The sequence below is a fragment of the Barbus barbus genome (assembly GCF_936440315.1).
Source record: "Barbus barbus genome assembly, chromosome: 6".
Lineage (NCBI taxonomy): Eukaryota > Metazoa > Chordata > Actinopteri > Cypriniformes > Cyprinidae > Barbus > Barbus barbus.
The window spans coordinates 17,555,397-17,575,650 of NC_136734.1; the positions used below are offsets into that span (position 1 = coordinate 17,555,397).

The 20,254-nt window shown below is 38.5% G+C and overlaps 1 protein-coding gene across 6 annotated transcripts in view; it reads right to left on the reverse strand.

Moving 5' to 3' along the window:
• LOC306871662 (tubulin-specific chaperone cofactor E-like protein) overlaps positions 1–20,254 on the reverse strand; it is a 22,641-nt gene continuing 2,387 nt past the window's right edge. For 2 of the 6 annotated variants that reach the window (XM_079419748.1, XM_079419744.1), the window contains 7 exons: positions 19,668–19,837; positions 19,218–19,357; positions 17,986–18,167; positions 17,042–17,298; positions 16,217–16,343; positions 15,925–16,041; positions 1–3,044 (listed from right to left, as the gene is read on the reverse strand). In XM_079419748.1, the coding sequence (XP_079275874.1) occupies positions 2,720–3,044; positions 15,925–16,041; positions 16,217–16,343; positions 17,042–17,298; positions 17,986–18,167; positions 19,218–19,357; positions 19,668–19,806 (1,287 nt within the window). In that variant the 5' untranslated portion in view covers positions 19,807–19,837 and the 3' untranslated portion in view covers positions 1–2,719. Of the gene's footprint in view, positions 3,045–15,924; positions 16,042–16,216; positions 16,344–17,041; positions 17,299–17,985; positions 18,168–19,217; positions 19,358–19,667; positions 19,963–20,254 lie in introns of all 6 variants that reach the window. The other 4 variants (XM_079419747.1, XM_079419745.1, XM_079419746.1 and 1 more) reach the window with 2 other exon arrangements.

The following is a 20,254-nucleotide window of genomic DNA, read 5'->3' on the forward strand; positions in this document are numbered from 1 at the left end:
CATGCAAAGCATTGGCTGCTATTTATTTGTAAAATTTTTCAGTATGGCATTCAACAGAATTTCACATAATGGTAAATTCATTACTCGTAACACATATCACACACTATTACAATGATATTCCATGTCAGTGTTCATATAATCATTAACACTGAATTAGTATCCATGGCACAAGCCAATGGCTCTCTTTACACTCTGAAAAACACCATTATACAGACCCAGCAATAAGTAAAGATGTCAGCACCTGCTCTGTTAACATTTTGGCATTAGAGGCCAGATGTCCTTTGGGAGCAGAACAGAGAGGATCAAGTGTCATCACCACAACCAGAACACAATAAGAACAAAATATGAGCAATGAGAAACTTGTAGAGACACAGGCACTGCTAAAAGATGGGATAAAGGGGATGCTGGAAGCGAACACACTACAGTTTGTAGATGAGAATAAAAGCACACATGCAGTTCGAGTGAGACATTGGCATAGTGCAGGATTATTATCCAAATGGGGCATTATGGGGTTTTGCGATTATCAGTGAAGAGTAAAGTTACACAGGGAGTGAGTAAATAAATGTGCCAACAATATGGTATAATCATAGGATTTGGACAAAAATATGACACACAAGCTCAATTACCAGTAATAGGCACAACTGAAACAGCTATGGAATTTTTAAGCATAACAGAGTCAGATTAGAGTGCAAACAGAAGCTGGACTTCTCTGTGATAAGACAATAACAGATCATCAGTGTGACATATGCGGTTACACTGAAACAAAGCGGTCTAAATATCTGACAACAATATCTTTGCAGACTCTTCTTCCTATCAATAGCACTACCTCTTTAGCTAATTTGAACCCCTAATGGATTCTGAGCTCCCTGTTAACACCTTCCGCTGGGATAGTGTTGCATAGGGACAGCTTGGTAACTAGAGAGGGAGTCTATACTATATCAGTCACTCCAACATTAGAGCCATTCTGCAGGGAAATGGTATGGGAATGAATAGGACAAGCCCTGGTAATCCAATTCCTTAAACGCATAGACTGGTATGTGCTGAGTGTGGTTAAAAAAATAAGTCCACAAAGACTGAATGTTAAAATTAGTATGTATCTGTGCAACACATTTATATTTCCCATTTAGTTTTATATTGAGAAAGGGCATGGTTTAAGTTCAACAAACTGTTCTCTTTGGGAAGAGAACAGGTAAGAATACACGGACAGTCATTTGCAAGCTATAAAATAGACATAATTAGGTTATTTGTGTATGGCTTCCCTTAATGTTTCATGCTAAACAAATGACAACAAAAATATCTTCAACTTCCTTTAAACCTGTAATATGTCAAGATTTAAAAAAAATAAAATAAAAGTCAAAGTCAAAATTCAATTTATCAGTATTCCACATTTCAATTTGTTTTTAATAATAAGCCAACAAAAAGCTACTCAATAAAAATTAAATTAACTTAATTTTCATTATTATTGGTCCCCTTGGGATTTCCTTCTCTGTGACATAAGCATGATAATAATCAAATGCAGATTTATAATCCAACAGCACATGATCTGTTTTAAACATCAATGAGAGTATGCCACCTAGATAATCCAAAGACGCTTTCCACCAGTTAGAGACGTGACTAGGGGAAGACTGAAGTCATAATAGGGGGAGCTGTATTTGTGAATGTAAAGTGTGTAAACTTTAGAGGGCTTCAGGATTGTAGGTGACTCTGTTGTAATTCAATCAGAAAAGAAGTGGTTGGTGTTACAGCTGGAGTATAGAGTTCACTTTCTATATGCCCCCATCCCCTGCTAGACCACCATCCCACCAACCCATCTCATGGCCTTAAAGCTATGTCAAGGGCACAGGCAGCCAAAAGACCTGTCTCTCCTTCTCAAACATTCACAGTCTGCATCTGCATATTTTACCTAGTATTCAGTCATTTTGATATCTTTTCATCCTTGCCAAGATGTCAGAAGATGTTACTCTGATTCACAATGGTAAATTGAAAATAATGATTTATGAACTTTCCAATTTTACAGGAAATGTCACTTTCACATAATTTGTCTTTGCGTGGCTACATGACGTCTGGCCAAAACTAATGAGCAACATAATAAATACAATGAATGAAACCATATAAGGAATCATCTTCCACAACAGGGGAAGACAGTTACCTGCTCAAAAGACATTGAAAACACATGGATATCTGTCCTTTTAGATTTCTTTTTCTTTTAGGAGGGGGCGAGTTTTGATATTGATAATGCCATTTGCTCTTATAAAATGATTGCACACGGGTACACTGGTATGCCTCAAACCATTATATTTATCCATGCTGAAGAGCTGAGCTGAAGCTCAACTCACATAATTACCAAAATAATGTTCCTCCATGAGTAACTTGCAGTTTTACACCTCAGCTACTAGAGGGACAAATATTCCATACTGCACCTTTACTAAATGGTAAAATACTCTTTAGAGTAAAGGCATGTATGCGGTTGTGGGTAATTCCTGAGAAGCAGTCTCACACACACACAAAACAAGAAAAGTCCACACATTTTTTTGTTTTTTATACATACATCCACAGAGCAGTGGAAGTTAAAAAGTTTTTAATCCTGATCCAATGTCTCTTTTTAGGGACCATTTTTAAATACGATTGAAGATGCTGGAAAACCAGACTGACAGTTTTTCTTTGTCCTAAACATATGGCATTTTTTCCAAACAGTGCTCAGTTGTTGCTCTCTTTTCAGTCACTGTGTCTTGGGCACCACAAAGATTTCATCTCCATCTCGTATACTGTAGGAATGAAGTGCTCGTGCTCCATATTTCATCTCCTGAGGCTCTAGTGCGTAGCCAAGCTGCCGGTCGATATAGTACACACGTATCTTGTTTGGAGGTAGCTGGACCATGGCCCTCAACTGCTTCTTTAGGTCTGCCACTGTCTGATCCAATCTGAGCTCTAGGGGCTCTGTCTGGTCCCCAATACGCACCTCTACCTGGACATGGCAGAGAGGGCGCAAATCCACCTCAGCAAGTGGGGCTAGGCGGCCATAGCGTGCTACCAAAGTGTGGTACCTGAAAAGAGTCGACAGCAATGAGAAAAAGAGAACCATCTGAATTTAGGCCATGTATATGCTTTTTTTCGCTACTACACCCAGTGACCCATTTATGTTAAAAGAAACTGTTGGAGTGGATTTTAGTTAAGACAGAAAGACTGTCAAGAAACCAAGAATAGAGAGAATATACAAAAATTCTGTTCTAAAGTGAAATTCCTACCTTGAAAGTATTTACAATCAGCAAAATTATACACAAAGGCCATTATTCCAGACAGTAGACAGCAACATTTTGCTTCCAAGATAACTTGTAACTGTAACTAATACGGATTTTAAAAATTACATTGAAAAAAAAAAAAGATTATTTATGCTTGAGTATTTCATAGATTGTTCCATGGATGGTGTAATTTTGTAGGCCAACCGAAAGTTAGTATCACTCTGGTTCTCTCTCGACAAAAAGCTTGACCAGAAGTTCAAAAATGCTAACTCATTCCTGGGTTTTAGAAGTCCTTTTTACAGCATCCTACAGTTATCTTGGCAATATGCTAATCCTACTGGAATCAATTCTGGGTCATACTTTTACATCTGGCAATCTTTATGCAGATTTGCGGCTTATGTGAATTGTTCCAATTATTCCAGTTCAGTCAAAAGTGAGGTTTCAGGTCTTTAGAAGTCAACTGCTTATGTAGACTAACAAGTCAACTAGGATTTAGAACATAAATAATGATCTATGATAGCACAGGTAAAGTACACTTCTACTTGATAAATGCTTTCAAAACATGGTATGTGTACATATGCAGACTCCCGGAAAGGTACGGCAGTCTCCCACATATTGATATCAGCTCCCTGACATCCACAAATTATATACAACATCCCAGAAATCAAGAGAGTGTGAGAGAAAGCCTATTTCTACCTGCTGTTAAAGGATTAGTTCACTCCTAGAATAAAAATTTCCTGACAATTTATTCACCCCCTTGTTATCCAAGATGTTCATGTCTTTCTTGCTTCAGTAGAAAAGAAATTAAGGCTTTTGAGTAAAACATTCCAGGATTTTTCTCCATTTAGTGGACTTGAATGGAAGCCAATGGGCTGAAGGTCCAAATTGCAGTTTCAGTGCAGCTTCAAAGGGTTCTACACAATCCCAGCCAAGGAATAAGGGTCTTATCTAGCTAAAGGATCTGTCATTTTATATACAAAAAAAAAAGTATATACAAAAAGTATATACTTTTTAACCACGAATGCTCATCTTGCACTACCTCTGCGATGCGTGTCTGCGACTTCACGCACTACATAATAACATTGGAAAGGTAATGTGTGGTTAGTTCTTTGTCTGTGTACTTCGATTCAAAACGGTAGGGTAGGGCAAACAACTCCATCTCCATCATTTTCTCCTCCAACTTCAAAATCATCTGACATCATTGTCAGGTCATTTCGCTAGATAAGACCCTTATTCCTCGACTGGGATCACGTAGAATCCTTTGAAGCTACACTGAAACTGCAGCTTAGACCTTCAACCTGTCGGCTCCCACTGAAGTCAACCATATGGAGAAAAATCCTGGAATGTTTTCCTCAAAAACTATAATTTATTTTCAACTGAATTAGGGAATTTTTATTCTGGAAGTGAACTAATCCTTTAAGATTTTTTTTTGGTGAAGTGGTCAGCCACGTGGTCAGGAATTTATTGTGCCATCTGCCAGGAATGAGTTTTTGCAGGGTGGGACGTCTGCATATGTCTGTTTTCATCAAAAGTGTCAATTATCCTCAACTGTTTAAAAAAGACAACACCTCTGAACAAAAATAATGTCAGTGCATCATGGAAGTGACCAGAGATCTGTGTGTGTTTGTGAGAAGATGTGGTAGTGTATTTGTGTACCTGTTTGTGTGTTTGTGAAGCACAGTGAGTTTTTAAACCGTGAGAAAGTTTTCACCACCACCCCGTTTACCCTCCCTTCTTTCCCGTCTTGCTGAAGGATTGTTGGAAAGATAAGAGGAGATCGGCAGGAACAATTAAATAAAATCTCCACAAAAACGTCTTTTAGCTTTAGAGGGCTACAGTAACCGACACAGCCAATCAAAGTAATTTCCCCAGCCTGTCCAGAAAAGTCTCCCCACAAAGCAGAGCCTGAGTCTGGGTAGGTGCCTGTGGCTCCCTGCCTTCGCCATGGGAATACTGCCCCCTCTATACAAAGTGCCACTCTGTCTGAGAGAAAGAACAGTCTCACTCAAGGGTCTCATTTAGTGTGGCTAAGCTCCTTAAATGAAGGTGAATGGGTGTTCGCTGTGATAACATAGCTGCCTTGGATTCCTTGAACAGTGCTTAGATCAGTCTCGGAGATGGGACCGGACAGTCGCCACCATGCAGTGCACCAGGTTCATAGTAGAGCCATACAGTGAGTCTACGGTAGATACTGCCATTGTTTATGCCCTCAAAAACAATATGATCTGTTTTCAGGTAGATAACATGCACACAATCACAATTAGCTCAAAATTTAGATATCTACAACTTGACATGAGAAATATATCCCCTTGAGACCCAAGATAATTCACTTGTGATTTACCTGTTAGCAATTTGGCTTTTTATCCAAAGCAACTTTAGTACACATATTATAGTGGCAGTCACCCTGGGTGAACTTGGAGTGGGGAACCTGTCTATGCCTTTGTTCACACTCCACACAATTGCCATTTGTGCTTTCCCATTTTTAGGACTGACGGTCATTTTGCATCAGTTGAAATCAAATCTGTTTTTAAGACAGTGTAGGCAATAACTAGTATATCTACATGGGTTGCTATAGTAATGATGTAGGTGGTTACAAGAGACCAAGAGCATTGTTTTCTTTTCCAACAACTGAGAGTCACACAAGACAAAATACCAGTAAAAAAAAAAATTATATTTCTGTATTTTAAGCATACGTTAGTGTCTAAAATATTCACTATATATTTTATTGGTGGGACCCAATACTATTGAGAACATTAGCATCCTGGGACAATGTTATCGGTTGTTATCCCCCTAACAACAGCCATAATCTTATGGAAAGAGAGAATTAAAATGAATTCAGGCTAGGGCTGTCAACGTTAGCGCGTTAACGCATGTGATTAATCAAAAATTTTTAACGCGTTAATATATTTTTAACGCAAATTAATCATTTGATAAGGTTTGACCAGGGACGGATTATGCCGCAGAGGTGCCCTGGGCACGGACTGATTATAGGCCCCCCTCAGTTGAAATCGCGGTCATTTTCAAAGTTCAAATAGCAATGGATTCTATCTACACCAAGTGAAAATAGCAGTATTTTTTAGTGATATGTTATTTACACTAAGTGCAAATAGCTATAGATTATATTTACACTATGTTATAATAGCAGGATTTTCTGCTAGTTATACTACTTGTTGCAAAATAGTGGCAATTATCTGCACGTCAGTATTGTATTACATTATAAAACAGTATGCAATAATAACGTATTGAGTGTAAATTATAATTTTGATTCAGATTATTAAATGGATGCCACCTTATTGATACAATAAAGCCCTCCCTACACCTACCCTAACCCTACCCGATAATTTATTTTCAACTTTTTGGTTATTTCTTTAATTTTTATTAAAAATAAATGCCTTTACAATGTGATATGAGATTTGAAAAGGGAGAAAAAAAAAAAAGAAAATTCGTCAAAAGGCGGGTTCTAACCCTGGTCAATCGAGTCAAAAAGACCACAGTACGCGCTTTACCATTTGACCACTGGAGATGTTGGCTCACAGCAGTGTTTTATAATTTTGACAGTCCCAATCACACATTGGTGGGCGGAGTTAGTGTAAATAGCCTCTGCCAAAAGGTGGGTTATTTGCACTAAGTGTAAATAGACACTCCGTTTACATTATCAAAGAACATTATCATTGACTTAGCCAGAATTAAAGCACTCTCAAAAACTCCCATTAATCACTGAAGTTGCTTACATTGTGAAATTAATATCTTGCTTACATCGTACTCACTTCTGCACTTTGTTGTTTCTGATGAGATAAATCGGCAGAGAGCAGAATTTATTCAGGGAGCGCGCGCACTGAACAAAACAGCTGTTTCAGCGATGACTCATCTGAAAACCTCTTATTGACCATTGTACTCATAAGCTCAACAGAATCATGTGTGATTGGTTATAATGCGCAGTGCTTTAGAAAAACGCGGCTGTCTCTGGCTCCTTGCCAACCAGCGAAGATAAGCGAACAATTTAGCAGCTGACCATGTTCCGCACTGAATGATCTAATCACACCTGTGTGATCGTTTATTAAATATAAAAAATATTATTCGGCTATTTTTATTTTTTTTGTCTTTTGGATGCTGCATTCAAAATCCACTTGCCTCAAAAATCTGAGGGGGCACGGTTGAAATCGCGTTCTGGGAGTAGCGGTATTTTGGCTGGGCCCCCCTCTGGTCCAGTGCCCTGGGCAGGTGCCCAGTAGGCCCGTGCGTAATCCGTCCCTGGGTTTGACCCAGTGGCGTAACTTTGCTTTGAAAAGTGGTGGGGACACCGCACAAAACGTTTTGCTATTTGTTTATTTAATAACCGAATTTACTTGGGGACTGAGTTCAGAGTTAGAAATGCACTTAATTTCCACACATGCATCACATTCACAAATATGTCTATAAACATCCAAATAAGAAAAACGTAACATTCACAATGTGGAACAACTTGCTAAAAGGACAACTTGCTAAAAGTAGGTGATCAATGCACGCGCTGAACGAAGAATCAACATTACGTCAAGAGTCAAGACAAGCCCACAAAATGTTTCCTCATCCAATCAAATAATTTAACCAATCCTGAACTACGCAAAACCTTGTGTAAAACATGAATGAGAGTTAATTTGTGTTTGAAATAGTTAAACTACCTTTATTAATTAAATAAATGAAATTGTTTTGACAAATCTTTTTTTATGACGTTTTTATAAAAGCTCTATTTTTCCCTCCCCCACCCCACATGTAAAGGCTAGTTAACGGTAAATGTTGCTACCTATAGCATAAATGTTAAAACATCAACAAAATGTCCAAAAGAAAGCGTGGAAGTGATATAAGAAGCTTTTTAGTGAAGCAGCCACGCACAGTAAAGGCCATTGCACACTGAGTCCGAATTTTTCGTCCAAAATTTTCGCACGTTGAAAAATAAATACGACCTCACGTTGTCAATCACGTTTGCACACTGCCTCCGAAATTGTCGTCCGTCAAAAAAAATCGGATCGGGTTCGTTTTTTTTGCGTTTTTCGCATCCGTATAAAGCATTTAAGTTCTCTGCACACTGAGTCCGAAATTTTCCTTGCCAATAAATTTACATCTAGGTTGTTCCTCTCTCTTGTCGAAGGAGGGAGGCTTCTTAATCCACTCATTATTCCAGCTTTAAAGGTCTACTTGCTGTTACGGTCGGTGACGGATGACTAATGCAACTTCGCAGTTTTATTTATTTTTCATCTCGAGTCAACTTCGATTGTTGCGTTTAACCTACAATAACTTTTTGTTGGTTGTAATAAAGACTCGGAGCAATTTTTTTTTTGCAAAAAAAAAAAAAAAATGCACAGAACAAGAAGTGCTTTACTGCATGCGTGTTCGATAACAGGTGCGTCTCTTCAGTTTTGTTTCAGCTTCTTTTTTTCATGTCACTCATGAAGGAATCCATGATCACTGTCCACTTGCAGGCTACTACATTAACTCCGCCCGCGCTCTGCTTCTGGAGGCTGAGGTAACGCGTGTTTTTTTTCCTTTTCACCTTAGTTCCCGCTCACACTTTTCTCATCCTAATTTTACAAACTGCAAGTTATGCATGCTGACTGACACTGATCACTGGCGGGTGCGGTATTCTCCGATCGACTCTGGTATTACACATAATGTTAAACAGACCCGGGACCCGAAGTAATAGATTGGGGGTCGACCCGGACCTGGCTGACCATTTAAAATATAGACCCGAACCCGTACGGTTCCCGGGTCGGGTGCCGGGTCCTCCGTGAAGACCTCTAATGTATTAATGCATTTTGTCATAATACTTAATTTAAGGTCGCAAGAAAATGTTTTGTTGTATTTATTTAGAAATACTTTTGATAATAGTTGGGTAAATGTGTACTGGGATTTAAGCGATGTGGCTTGGTAAACGTTTTATTGTCAGTATAAAGGCTGATAATGGCTGAATAAAAACAAAAGAATAGTAAGGATTATGTCTCATTCCTGGCGGAGATGTGAAAGGTTATGTTGCCTTAAACTAGTTTGTCATGCATTCCTTTATTTCAACACATTTACAGGTAAATCCTAGTATTCTAAATTTGCGATTAATCGTGATTATGTCCAGGACTGTGATTAACGCGATTAATTTTTTTTATCGATTGACAGCACTAATTCAGACATAGCTACCTTGAATTCCCTTTCGAGGGAACTTCAAACTGTTTCCTCTAGGGGGAACGCCTCGGCGTGACCGGTGTCTTGAAGCACATATCTAAACAGGACAATAACATTGGCCGGCGACAGCCTATGACGTCACTACCGGCGCGACCACAGTATAAAGGGGCGCCGGGAAAATACGTCATTCTCTTCTTCGTCTTCATTGACCATTTGTTTATGTTAGCAGAAGCTAAGCACGACTAGGAGTGCATGTTCTCTTGCCGGAGGCTTTGTTCTGATACCCGCAGTTTCACGTGGCTCACATGTTGTATGTGTGGTGAAGAGCAGGCGCGTTCAGCTCTCTAGGGAGTTAAATGCAATCGTTGCTTATTTCTCGTGAGGAATAGGCATGAATTGAACGTGCTTGACTCACGAGGAGACTGCTTGTGCTCATCGTGATGCATTCGCGAGACTACTGAGAGGGGAGGTGAGTGCTTCACTTTTTACCCGAATTGTAATACCCGTTTCTGCATGAGTGTTCGCCTTGGGCCCCACTCTACCTATTTCTCCCAATGTTTCTGGGCTTGCACAGTGGGTTATTACCAAGGGTCTGTTGAGACAGTTCCCTCAGCGAGCTCGTGCAGAGCAAGCGGTAGCCCCTGGGTGACAGGCCAGGACCTAGCTACTATCCTAGGCACTTGGCCGTATCCCCTTAAAGGAATCTTTTCTTATGATACTAAGCCTTTGAGCTCTACCCTGGGTCCGGGAGTCCCGGACCTTAACATGGAAGTTTTTTACGATATGCAGCTCGGGTCTTTGGCCGTAGGGGATAATGTCACTGACAGCCGTCTGACCGTCCCAGGGGCAACTCCCTTAGCCCGGTAGAGTTGGTACTTAGTGGTCGCCTTTTTGTGCTTGGCTTGCACTCCCCTCAGCATGGTGGCGTGGGTATTCCGTTCCCCATAGCGACCCCGAGAGGACGCAGTTCGAAGTTCCCTCGAAAGGGAACGTGTCAGGTTACATATGTAACCATGGTTCCCTGAGTAGTGTAGTGCCTAGTAGACCAGGACACACACACAAAATTATTTCAAGACAGCACATTCCTTAGCAGGGGTTAAGACTTCCACTCCCAGCATCTGCATTTGACTGGCTGGCCGATTTCCTGCCCTAAAACTCCTTATCTCAGGAGACCTCTAAAACCAGGATAAATTTGAGGGAGCATCTGGACGTATTCCAGAACAGGACTATACTGTGGCTTTCTTATCACTTAAACATAATTCAACCAGAAACAGGACAAAGACCTCTGGATCTGGACATGACCTCCTGACTGCTTAACATGTAATTCAATGATTGTATCAACAAGGAGAGACGTTTTTATGATGAGACTGAGCATTGAAGTCTCACAGATACATACCCAACGGGACACTCATGACCCCTGGACAGCTCCCCCTTACGTCCTCCCTGCATTCCAAAGGAATGTGGGTTTTTTTCTTGTGCAAAGAACACCCAAACTTTTATTGACTCTCTGCCAACAGATATTCCTTTATTCCTATTTCTATTAAAACAATATACTCAATAGACAATACATACTAACGTTGTATCTTTGTGTCTTTTCATATACTTGGTGTGATTATTTAGAAGGTAACATGTTAATCGATGCATTAACCCATGTAGTATATAGAATTAAGGTATGTACTTTGTGTATGCTAAATACCTGTTGTAAGCTAGTTGCGTCAGCAATAATTCGGTGTGGATGAAAGTTGACTTTTCTCATCATAATGTATGATTAAAACACTTATAGGGATCTGTGCCATGCTTCGGACGCAAGCTTCAGATGAAGAATTGAATGACGTATTTTCCCAGCGCCCCTTTATACTGTGGTCGTGCCGGTAGTGACGTCATAGACTGTCGCCGGCCAATGTTATTGTCGTGTTTAGATATATGCTTCAAGACACCGGTCATGCCGAGGCGTTCCCCAGAGGACGTAGTGTCTCGTTCCCTACTCAGGGAACCATGGTTACATAAGTAACCTGAGACATTCTTTATGGCGCTAGGTGTCCTGAGTGACAATAAATGTACTTGGAATTTGAACTGATTGCTCAGACTGAAATACAGCCTGATTTCATTCATTTTTCAGTCCTGTTAAAAAAAACAATAATTTGTTAACTAATAAATAAATTTAAAAAAATTTCTGCCTGTTTGAAGAAAATGTTATTAAGCCAGGTTCTGCACCTCAAGTTATCAAGTCCAGTCAACCTCAGTGTAGTCACCACTCACCATTATACCATTAAATTAATTAAAACTGCAGTAAATGCATTAAATGTTTAATGGGAACTTGTCTACATGTTGTCTATGAATCCTTCTATCTTGACATCTTTAGCATCGACATCCACCATGATGAATGCTAAAGAGCTGGGTTATGCAATCCACTTATCTTCTTAAATTTCTCATTGTCCTTAAAGAGTGACGCACTTAGATTTTCCCTATACATTGGCCTTCTTACATCCTTGTAGGTCCCATGTTGTCTTTCACTGTCAAAATGTCAATAAGGTCCCAGGCTATGGTTACTCAAAGACAGTAAGACCAATAGCCTCTTTCATTTTCTTCACACTCTCCTTCTGTCATCCCTGTCTTTGCATCCCTCCCCTCTGCTATCATTCCTGTGTTTCCCATTCATCCAAGGGAGGATCAACATGCCCATGGCCACGGCACAGGTTTTAGTTAATCAAAGGCTGTTGAATATATAGAGCTCCTTCATCTATTTAGCGGCCTCCTTCTTTCCTACATACACTATAACAAGTGTACCTCACAGCTTTTGGTACAATTAAATTAGTTAAAGTATTTTCACACGTTTTGTTAATAGGACAGTACAAAAGCTATTTTAGTGCACATAAAGTAGTTTTGTAAGTATATTCATAGGTATACGCTAATCAACATATATAGGCCTGATCTAGGAAATTGTTGTGAGCAATCAAGCAGTGAAAGGTTTGAATTACACTAGCCAGGACTCAAATCTCTACATCTTCTCAGCTTTATAAAGATAAGAGTCTCATGCCTACTTATACCTAAAGTTTATGTCTAAGCAACCGTAAATGTGACTAAGGTTACTGTGAAATCACTCTGAAAGTCTCTCAAATGGTTCTAACCATGCTACCACAGATTGAGTCTCATATATTAGGCTGAATGGGTCTCTACACCAGTTACGTCTCATGCATTCAAAGAGGGCCCGGTCCAACGGTGTGTTTGAGGTCAGGCAGGCATAATTTCTTTCTGCCCATCTCTTTCTCTGTTTCTCAGATCTTTGTCGTCTTTCAGAGTTTTATCACAGAGTAACATAGCCTAAGCTCTGATCTGCGACCAAAGGGTAGGGGAAAGAGCAGGCTGGGTTCAAAGAGGGGGCAACCTTAACCCATATCTAGAGTTTACCATCTACTTCTGCACCTGCCCTTTCACCCTCCAGTGCCAAATCTCATCTCAACCTCATCCCTCTGGGAAAATGGCTTTCCCTCCAGAGAAACAGACAGAAAGGGACAGAGAGAAAGAAACAGAGGATGGGGATGGAGTGAGTAGGTCAGAAATGAGGGTCAGTGTTCCCTGGTTTTAGTTTACCTAGGTGTTGAAAAGAAAATCTCTGAAGAAGTGGTCCCGGTGGGCACAGGAAGAAATAAATGAAAAATCGAGTTGTTAAGGAATGGTTCACCCAGTCTTGAAAACTTTCTCAAGTCTTTTGAAACGCGTTCGATTTTCTTTCTTTTTTTCAAACAATGACAGTAAATGGTGACCACAGCTGTCAATCAAAATTTTATTCAGATTTCCAATAAATAACTGCATACATTTCAGTGTGTTCTTCACTATTGCACGGCTTCAGAAGAATTGGAATATAGCGAACTATTTGTATGAACAACTTGCTCAGACTGCAGCTTAATCTGCTAATCTTCTGTTTCTCCATGATGTTCCAAAGAAAAAAAGTCATACAGGTTTAGAAAAACAAGAAGCTGACTAAATGATGACAGAATTTTCATTCTTAGGTGAACTGTGCCTGGCACAAGACATAAAAAAATGACACACACACAATAAATATGCCGTAGCCATGAATTAAGAATTTGTTCCTGCAACCTATTAATTTGTATTAGCCATGTTGTGCTAATTTGTTCCCTTCTTTTAATTGAGTTCAATCATTTCCATAATTTAACTAAATCAGGGAACAAATGATTGCTGTGCAATGAATTCTTAATTTGTGGTTTTTATTTATGCTATGGTATTTAGTTTTTCCTACACATCATGTGTGGGGCTCCTTACTTTAGTTGTACAAAATTTAGAGTGGGATGAATGTCAGTGTTATCATGGGCACATGTTTAAGAGAGGGTTACTTTTAACAGTTGTTAAAAAAAACTCTCTCTTTAGTATCTGGTACTTTAGACTGATGATAAAAGGCCAGTATTTCTGAGAAAGGCCCATTTCCACCTCATCTCTAGTTTCCGACCTTCTATATCTGGAGCAGGAACTGTGTCATAACTGTTTAGACAATTTAATCAATTCACTAGGTCTGAGAGCCATTCCGGAACAAAGGCAACAGCATCTCCATCACTTAACGGAAAAAACAGGAAAGACTGAGTCAGGGACGTCATTCCATCCCCTTTTGAAAAAATCCTCCAGCTAACTCAATCCCCTCAAAGCAAATGAAAAGGGGCAGGAAAGAAGAACAGGGAGGGCAAGAGGGGGATATAAGGAGGGGAAGAACGAATAAAGCTGCCACCTTGTGTATCGATTTTCTGATTGGAGTATTCCAGTACAAAGGCGTCTTTGAGGAGGGAGAGAGTGGACACATTGTCTCCCAAAGGTTAGAATCCCCTGCTGGAAGCTGGGGCTTGCCGCAGTCACTGAAAAAGTCCTCCACACATTCTCCCAGGTTAAGTGGAATGGGGTGTGCTAAGAACGTGGGTGATCCATTTTCCGTGTCTTTGACCTGCAAAGACCCTCCAAAATATCCACCAAAATATCCCCCGAAAGTCCCCCAAAAAACGGAAGCAATGAGGGAAGGGGGAAAGCCAGAAGACATGAGGGATGGGAGAGTTAAATGTCACCTGGATAACTGGAGACTCCAGACTAAAGAAAAGGAAGTGAAAAGAAAACAGGTTGGAATGTGTGGATGGCCACCATGTAACTTAAAACATGGCCAAAGAGAGAGAGGCTTTTAGTACTAAACCGGAAAGAGGTGGTTGGGCTCTCAAAATGTTACGATTTTATTATGTAACTGCAAAATTTAGTTTCAACTAATGTTCTATAGAAAATTGTACTTACAAGCAATACTGACAAATAAAAAACTGCAAGGACTAAACTAACCTTTAATGTCTGTGGAACAACAGTATGAGAATGTAACCTAAATTACAGCATAACACTTGTTCGGTAAATTATTCAGAATTTAATAGATAATATTTAACTGTATACACTCTAAAAATGCTGGGTTAAATAAAAACCAGCGCTGGGTAAAATATGGACAAACCCAGCAATTGGGTTGTTTTCAACCAACAGTTGGGTTAAATGTTTAACCCAACCTTCTGGGCAGTAACTAAACCGCTGAGTTTGTCCATATTTTACCCAGCGCTGAGTTTTATTTAACCCAGCATTTTTTTTAGAGTGTATGAACAAGAAACTAGTGCTCATTATAGTCATTGTGAAATTAAAATTCATCTGTTTTCTGAATGCCTATTATAGATCTTATTTTGTAATATCTTTTATACCTCATAATTTTTTATCCAAATATTCTAACTTGATATTCCATTGAAACAACAGAATTCTATCTGCTGACATTTGCTGGTATCTAATAATTTAGTCAGATTAAATCCCACCCCTTTGTTACAATCACGTGCAAGCTTGCATTCAGATCTGCCTCCATCCAATCAACGGCCAATGCATAGAACCAAGCTCCCACTCCTGCTTTTTTTTTTGATGATACGTTTCCCTCAATGTATTTCACAACACAAAAGAAAAGATTTGTCACCATTTCTGATTTATTCTGATTTATGACCTATTTAATGGTTATCAAAAAGATAACCAAAAAATAAATAAATAAAAATATTTACTTTCTTAAAGGATGTTTATATACACTGCAAAAAATTTAAATAAAGTTGAGCCAACTTCAAATTTCAACCAGCTTCAGCAGATTTTTGAGTTCTCTCAACTTATCTTTGTAGGAGATTCTCAACTTTTTGTTGCATAAACTTAAAACAACAAGTTGAGAAAACTAAAAAATCTGCTGAAGCTGGTTGCCTTAAAATTTACTTTCTTTTTTTTTACAGTCTACTGTAAATAATTAAAAGACAACCTTTTAGTAACTTTGGGAAAAAGGATAACATTGGTTATGGGTAACAGATAAGACCTGAGTCTGCAGTTATGAGGGAATAAAAAGAAGCATATTTTGATATTTTAATACATAGACACCAGACATTTGGGACAACTATGTACAGTACATCATAGTTCTCTAAAGAAACAATAAAAGAGACTGAGAGAGTTGTGTATATGGAGTATGGTGGTGTGAGGGGTGCGGGTGGGTCACCTTTGGGGTAGCTCATCCTCAGGGCAGTCCAGGTGGTAGCGGATGAAAAAGCGTTCTGCATCCTCTCTTTCTCCATCAGTGACAACACTGCCGTTCAATACAGTCACGTGAGGCAAACTTACAAAACACAGAAGAAGGACAAGTGTGTGAGGGAGAGAAACAGAAAAAGACATGGAATGCACAGACGTGGACAATTCCATATTGGTGGCCACATTGATTTGTGCAATCATTTCCAGCAATACTTAAAATTTGCACATTCCAAAAGTGGCTACTTTTGTGTACGGTTACTTACTGTGCTACCATAAGACAACGTCTCTCCTGATCAGTGTAGGGCTTCAGTAGAGGAATACCCATCAGTCTGACTTCTTGAAGCTTTGGGAAGAAATTCAATTTCTCAATGTCCTCCCAACGACTTAAACCTAAATGACACAACACCTACATTTCTGTTAATAATCCATGTAAGTGGATAAAAATAAATAATTTAATTACTCACCCACGTCGTTCCAAACACATTAGACCTGGGTTCATCTTCAAAATACAACTGAATACATATTAATGAAACTTCTGTCCCTCAACACTCCATGCAACCAAAACTTTGACAGTTGATGCATCATAGTTTTAGTGGAATGTACTTTAAATGGAGGGACAGAAATCTCTCAGGTTTCATTGAAAATATCATTTGTGATTTCAATATGAACAATTATCTTATGGTTTGGAACAATATGAGGCTGAGTAATTCATTTTTGGATGAACTAACCCTTTGATACTACATGATTATTCAGAATAGGTACTTAAAAATATTTACTACCAAAAACCACAGAAATTAGATATCCTACTGAATAACAGAAGACAAATATCAGAAAGCTACAGAGGAAGCGAAGATTTTTAATGAATAACGGCTTCCATTTTGGTATTTTCCTCATATAAATCTATTGTATTACTTAAGAAGACTTGAACCATGTGGACCACTAAAGTTTTGGCAGTGATGTTCTCAATTTTGTTTAAATGATAAATTAACCTAGATAGTAAAGGTTTAATGCTGCAACTACCTAAAAGTGTGTGTGTGTGTCTGTGATGATATTCTTTCTACAGAGATGATGTTCATGCAGTCCAGCACCTGAGTTGTGTAGGTTGATGCTGCGCAGGTTGGGAAAAAGTCTCTGTAGGGAGTCCTCAGGCTCGTGGATAGACGAGAGGGAGTTGTTTGCCAGGATAAGAGACACCAGGCCAGTATACATGAGGCCCAGCTTGCGCACCTCCGCCCAATCCTGCAGCTGGTTATCTGTGATATGCAGCAGGCTCAGGGACGGGCACAGCGTAGATGACACACTCACCCTCTCATACTCGTTCAGACACAAAAACAATTCCTCCAGCCTACACACATACAACCACAAGAAAAAGAAGAAAAGTTTTAGTGCATGACAAAATTACCAATTTTCGCAACTAGTGGGATGCCACAGCACAGTGCTAAAACACTATCTCCATTTTAATAGAAAATGCATTAAAATAGATTAAAAATACATAAATTTCTTAATAAAATATTTTAACAAAACCGCTTCACTATTTTGTGTAGCATTGTCTATTTATATTTTCCTATAACTTTCGCAATGCCGACCAGTGCTGTTAAACGATTAATCGTGATTAATCGCATCCAAAATAAAAGTTTTTGTTTATGTAATATATGTGTGTGTACTGTCTATATTTATTATTTATATATGTAAATACACACACATGCATGTATATATTTAAGAAAAATATGTTAATATATTAAATATATTTATATATAATATAAATTATAAGAATATAAATATATACATAAATACATGTAAATATTTTCTAAATATATACTGTATGTGTGTGTATTTATATATAAACATAATAAATATACACTGTACACACACATATATTATGTAAACAAAAACTTTTTTGGATGCGATTAATTGTTTGACAGCACTAATGAGAAACTGCCCACCTAAATCATAAATAATGAATAAAACACATTCACAAACACATTAGATGGTTCAGACCGAGGCTACTTCAATGTTAAACACACACACTTACTCTGGGATCTCTCGTGTAAGTGCATGCACCATGTCCCAGGTGACATGTGTGTTATTGAGCACGAGGCGGCGGAGGCCTGAGAACGCTTCAGCAGCTCCAGGCTCTAGACTCGACCCTCTCAGTGGATTCATACTCAGATTGAGAAAGTCTAGGTTAGGGATGTTACACAGGATCTTACTTATCTACAGAGAGGAGAGAAAAAAAGAGAAAAGAGACCGAACCCAAGCAGTTTGTCTTGTCAAGCCTGTGTCAGGTAGCAGACCTCGAGTTCACAGAATTTGTGAATGTTACAGTCTAACATATGCATAAAATTAAGCTTTAGTAAAGGTATTTTTTTTAAATGAAGTAACGGTTTATTTATAAATTAGTTTCATGAACAAAAATGCATACAATTTGTCAAATATTGCTGAGAAAAAAGTCTACAGACAGACATCACTTTCAAATTAAACAGCATTATGTTTGTCAACAGCAAATTTGTGTGAAAAGAGATGAGCCAGAAGCAAAATCTGTCTCTTATTCAAAATTCCTCGTCTGTGAAATGTCAAAAAATTGACCACAAAAATGAAAATTAGCTGAAAATGTACTTACCTTCAGGCCATCTCATGAATATAAGTTTGTTTCTTTATCAGAACAGATTTTGAGAAATTTATTGATGGACATTAATTGATTTACTGATTATTTACAATAATCTGACTGGATTATTGGGATGTTTTTATCAGCTGTTTGGGCATTCATTTTGACCCCACACGTTCACTGTAGAGGATCCAATGGTAAGCAAGCGATGTAATGCTACATTTGTCATTCAAATTTGTTCTGATGAAGAAACAAACTCATCTACATCTTGGATGGCCTGAGGGTGAATACATTTTCATTTTCAGGTCAACTATTCCTTTAAGACTTAATTTCTAACAACATCAGAGTAATGAAATCTGATAAAACTTAATACGGCTTTATATATTAAGCACGATTTAATGCATTCCAGATGCATTGATGATTTAATTTTTTTTTTTACAGCATTTATTATTCTTGGGTATTGTTAATTTCTGCATATACTAGCATGTTTTTATTAAGTTCCATAAATTTACATTAAAAGTGTTTTTCATTGTTAGTTTACAATACCTAATGCATTAATCACTGATAATAAACTGTATTTTATTGAATTGTACAGTAATTGTTACCTTACCTAACAATACAGTTAGACAAAACCTGTGATTCAAACACATTTTTCTCACCTCTCCCCAGTCTTTTAACTGGTTGTGAGAGAGGTCTAGCTCAACCACGTGAGCACAGAAAGTGGCCACCTCCTCCTCATCTCCGGCCTCCGTGATTCCACAACCATCCAGAACCAGAATGCTGGGCAGATTCAGACGATCTTATACACACAGAGGGAGACATAAACTGCCTTTAAATAACCAATTAATGTATAGATGAAAATTCATTAGAATTTGAAGAGGTTACAACCACCTGTTTAGGTTTAAAAAAAAACAAAACTTTATTTACAGCATATTCACTTAATATCTTCAGAAAATTCTTAGATTTTGGCCCTAGAATACATTATTATAATGATAACACTGTGCTCTTCAACAGATGCAACAAAACAATGTTAAATGGCAACTGTATTTAACACACCCTCTTTAACTAGCAGGCTTAGCATTTCACCTACGGCCAAAAATAAAACTGACCTTTGACAGGTGAACCCTGGGGACTCGACCGGATCACCACTCCAACTCCTGGCCCACGGCAGTATGGGAAGTTTTCCGGGCTGTACTTCTCACTGATCACCTGTACTAAAGTGCGTCCTTCTGTCTCCTCTGACTCCATCTCACCTCTCCTCCCACTCTCACACCTTCAGCTGAGCTAACACAGAGTAGCGTGTGTTTAGGTGAATGTAGCATCAGTTCCAGTGAAACAAACAGGTTTATCAGTTATGTCGACTGAGTGGATAGGCATGTGCTTGACATTCGTGAAGAGGCTAGTCTGGAAATTTCAACCAGGGCAAAGATTAGTACGAGTTTCAAAGAGCTGACATTTAGGTCAATAACATTTAACAGTGTCCATGATAACAAAATCAAAGGACAAATCATCTAAAAAAAACTAGTTTAAAAACAAGCACAATTCCTGAAATGTGCTATTCAAATTCATGTTGGTTTTATAAAGTTTTGAAAAACTTTATTAATATTCACATAAACAGTTTAAATTAAGTAATCAAGTAAAAAGTAAGAAAAAAACACTTCTTGCACCTTGAATACATATAGTGTACACACCTTAA